Genomic DNA, 2,094 nt, shown 5'->3' with positions numbered 1-2,094 from the left:
CTTTCGGGTTTCCGAAAACGTCTCCAGTAGTCACCCGCTCGCAAGCGCGTGAGGCTGCTAGCCGCAGCGCCGCTGAGAACCTCGACAGCTCCTCTCGAACACATTCAACCCCCTCTCCAACAATCCCCGGTGACTTCGACCGCGACGAAGAAGACGAGATAGACCAAGAACTCCAGGACGACTTCGACGAAGAACCAATCCCTTCGACCGCCGAAGAACACACTTCGTCCCCCGAGCTTCTAGGCCTCACTACTTCCGACGACGACTTTTCGACTCCTGATCTTTTCGAACGATCCAGTTCTTCGCCCGAACCCGAGGATCCCATCCCAGCTACTTCGAATCTCGTACTTCCGACTCCGTCGTCTTTTCGCGTCCACGCTCAGCCGCCCATTGCATCCTCTTCACGACTTTCAATCATACCTTCATCCGACCTGGCACCTCCGCCACCATTAGCACCTTTGAACACAGCTTCGAACTCCAACTCCACACCGCCCGCTCCTACGATTCCTTCGACTACTACCACGTCCTCTTCGAGCCCAGCTCCTACTACCACTACAAACATGAGTCAGAACACGAACACACCATTGATGCCCCCGCGCGGTCATTCGACGGCACCAAGCTTCGACCCGTCGGAAGTCCGCTCGCTTCGGCGTTACTTCCAGGACCTCGAGGCATTGTTCACCCGGTGTCAGATTACCGACGAAGCAGCCAAGAAACAGTGGGCCGTTCGGTACCCTTCGATCGACGTCGCCGACTTGTGGGAAACCATCGAGTCCTTCATCGACGTAGCCAAGAGCTACAACGACTGGAAAGCCGACGTACGAGCACTCTATCCTGGCGCCGACAATACAAGAAAGTGGTCGCTGGCGGACATAGATCAGCTCATCGGAGAACGCGCTCGTATCGGGATTCACAACGCGGCAGACCTAGGCTGCTATTACCGCGACTTCATGGCCATTACAAAACATCTCATCGCACAGCACCGGCTCTCCCCTATCGAACAAAGTTGCGCATTTCTTCGAGGTTTCCAGCCAGCGTTGCTCACACGGCTCGAGACCTGACTGCATCTCAAGCATCCCGATCACTATGCCGACGACCCATACACCATGGCAGAGATTCATGTGGTGGCCACTTTCATTCTACACGGTACATCGAGCACACCTACGACAGCGGCTAACCAAGCTATCGCTTCGACATTGACCACCTCGACAACGGTGCCCCCCGGGATGATCAAAACCGAAGACATCTCGATGATCATCGAAAGTCTGTCGAGGACAATCGCGACGCTTATTCAGCCGACGACGCATGCTACACACAACCACGCCCCCGCACCGAGACAACAAGCTGCCGTCCACGTCCACGAGAACAGTGGAGCTGAACAGACATGCCACTACTGCGGCAATCGTGGCTGCAGGGTAGGCACCTGCGAGTTCGTGGAGATCGACATTCGGGACGGCAAGTGCAAACGGAACACCGACGGCAAGATCGTCCTTCCAAACGGAAGCTTCTGCCCCCGCACTATCCCTGGTCTCACAATATGAGATCGAATCTACGAGTGGCATAGAAGAAATCCCGCAGCACCCGCCGCTCCGACGATGCTCTTCGAGATCGACGATCGCTCGACTATGCAAACATTCATGCTCAACACCAGCAGCAGGATCGAGGCGCTCGAGCGAGAACTCCTTTAGCTTCGGAAGCGCAGGGAGGTCTTCGACAGCGTCGAGATTTTACAGCGGAAGAAGCCTATGACGCCAGCCGTCCCGAAGAGCGCGGAAGCCTCGGGATCTGGTACATCGAAAGGAGTGGCGGCACCCTCGAGCACTTCAACAAGCACGGCTCCGCCTCCAACGATACCAGCAGCATCGCCCGCGCCGCCTTTGCCGCCTACGCAATCCACGTCTCAACCTATCACTACATCCGCTCCCCCAGCACCACCAGTACACCCCTTCGCAAACGCTTGCGACGCAACCTACGCCCCACCGAACGTTCGAAACTTTGCAACCCCGCCGAAGCCCTTGAACGACAAGGGCAAGGAACCAGCGTACAAGACCATCGTCCCCGTTATCCAGCCGAAGCTCGCCGAGGAGATCTTCC

General features: G+C 56.9%; 1 protein-coding gene across 1 annotated transcript; it reads left to right on the top strand.

Moving 5' to 3' along the window:
* Nucleotides 1-1,106: 1,106 nt before the first annotated feature.
* On the top strand, nucleotides 1,107-1,688 carry POSPLADRAFT_1061750 (hypothetical protein; the record flags this gene model as incomplete). Its single annotated transcript, XM_024481420.1, has 2 exons — nucleotides 1,107-1,527; nucleotides 1,579-1,688. The coding sequence occupies 2 exons, from the start codon at nucleotides 1,107-1,109 to the stop codon at nucleotides 1,686-1,688; spliced, it is 531 nt and encodes a 176-aa protein (XP_024334313.1).
* Between the last annotated feature and the right edge of the window lie 406 nt (nucleotides 1,689-2,094).

This window comes from Postia placenta, assembly GCF_002117355.1.
Source record: "Postia placenta MAD-698-R-SB12 unplaced genomic scaffold POSPLAscaffold_18, whole genome shotgun sequence".
Classification (NCBI taxonomy): domain Eukaryota; kingdom Fungi; phylum Basidiomycota; class Agaricomycetes; order Polyporales; family Adustoporiaceae; genus Rhodonia; species Rhodonia placenta.
Note: the sequence above shows the minus strand (reverse complement) of the source record. Positions and strands in the feature narration are given on the sequence as shown.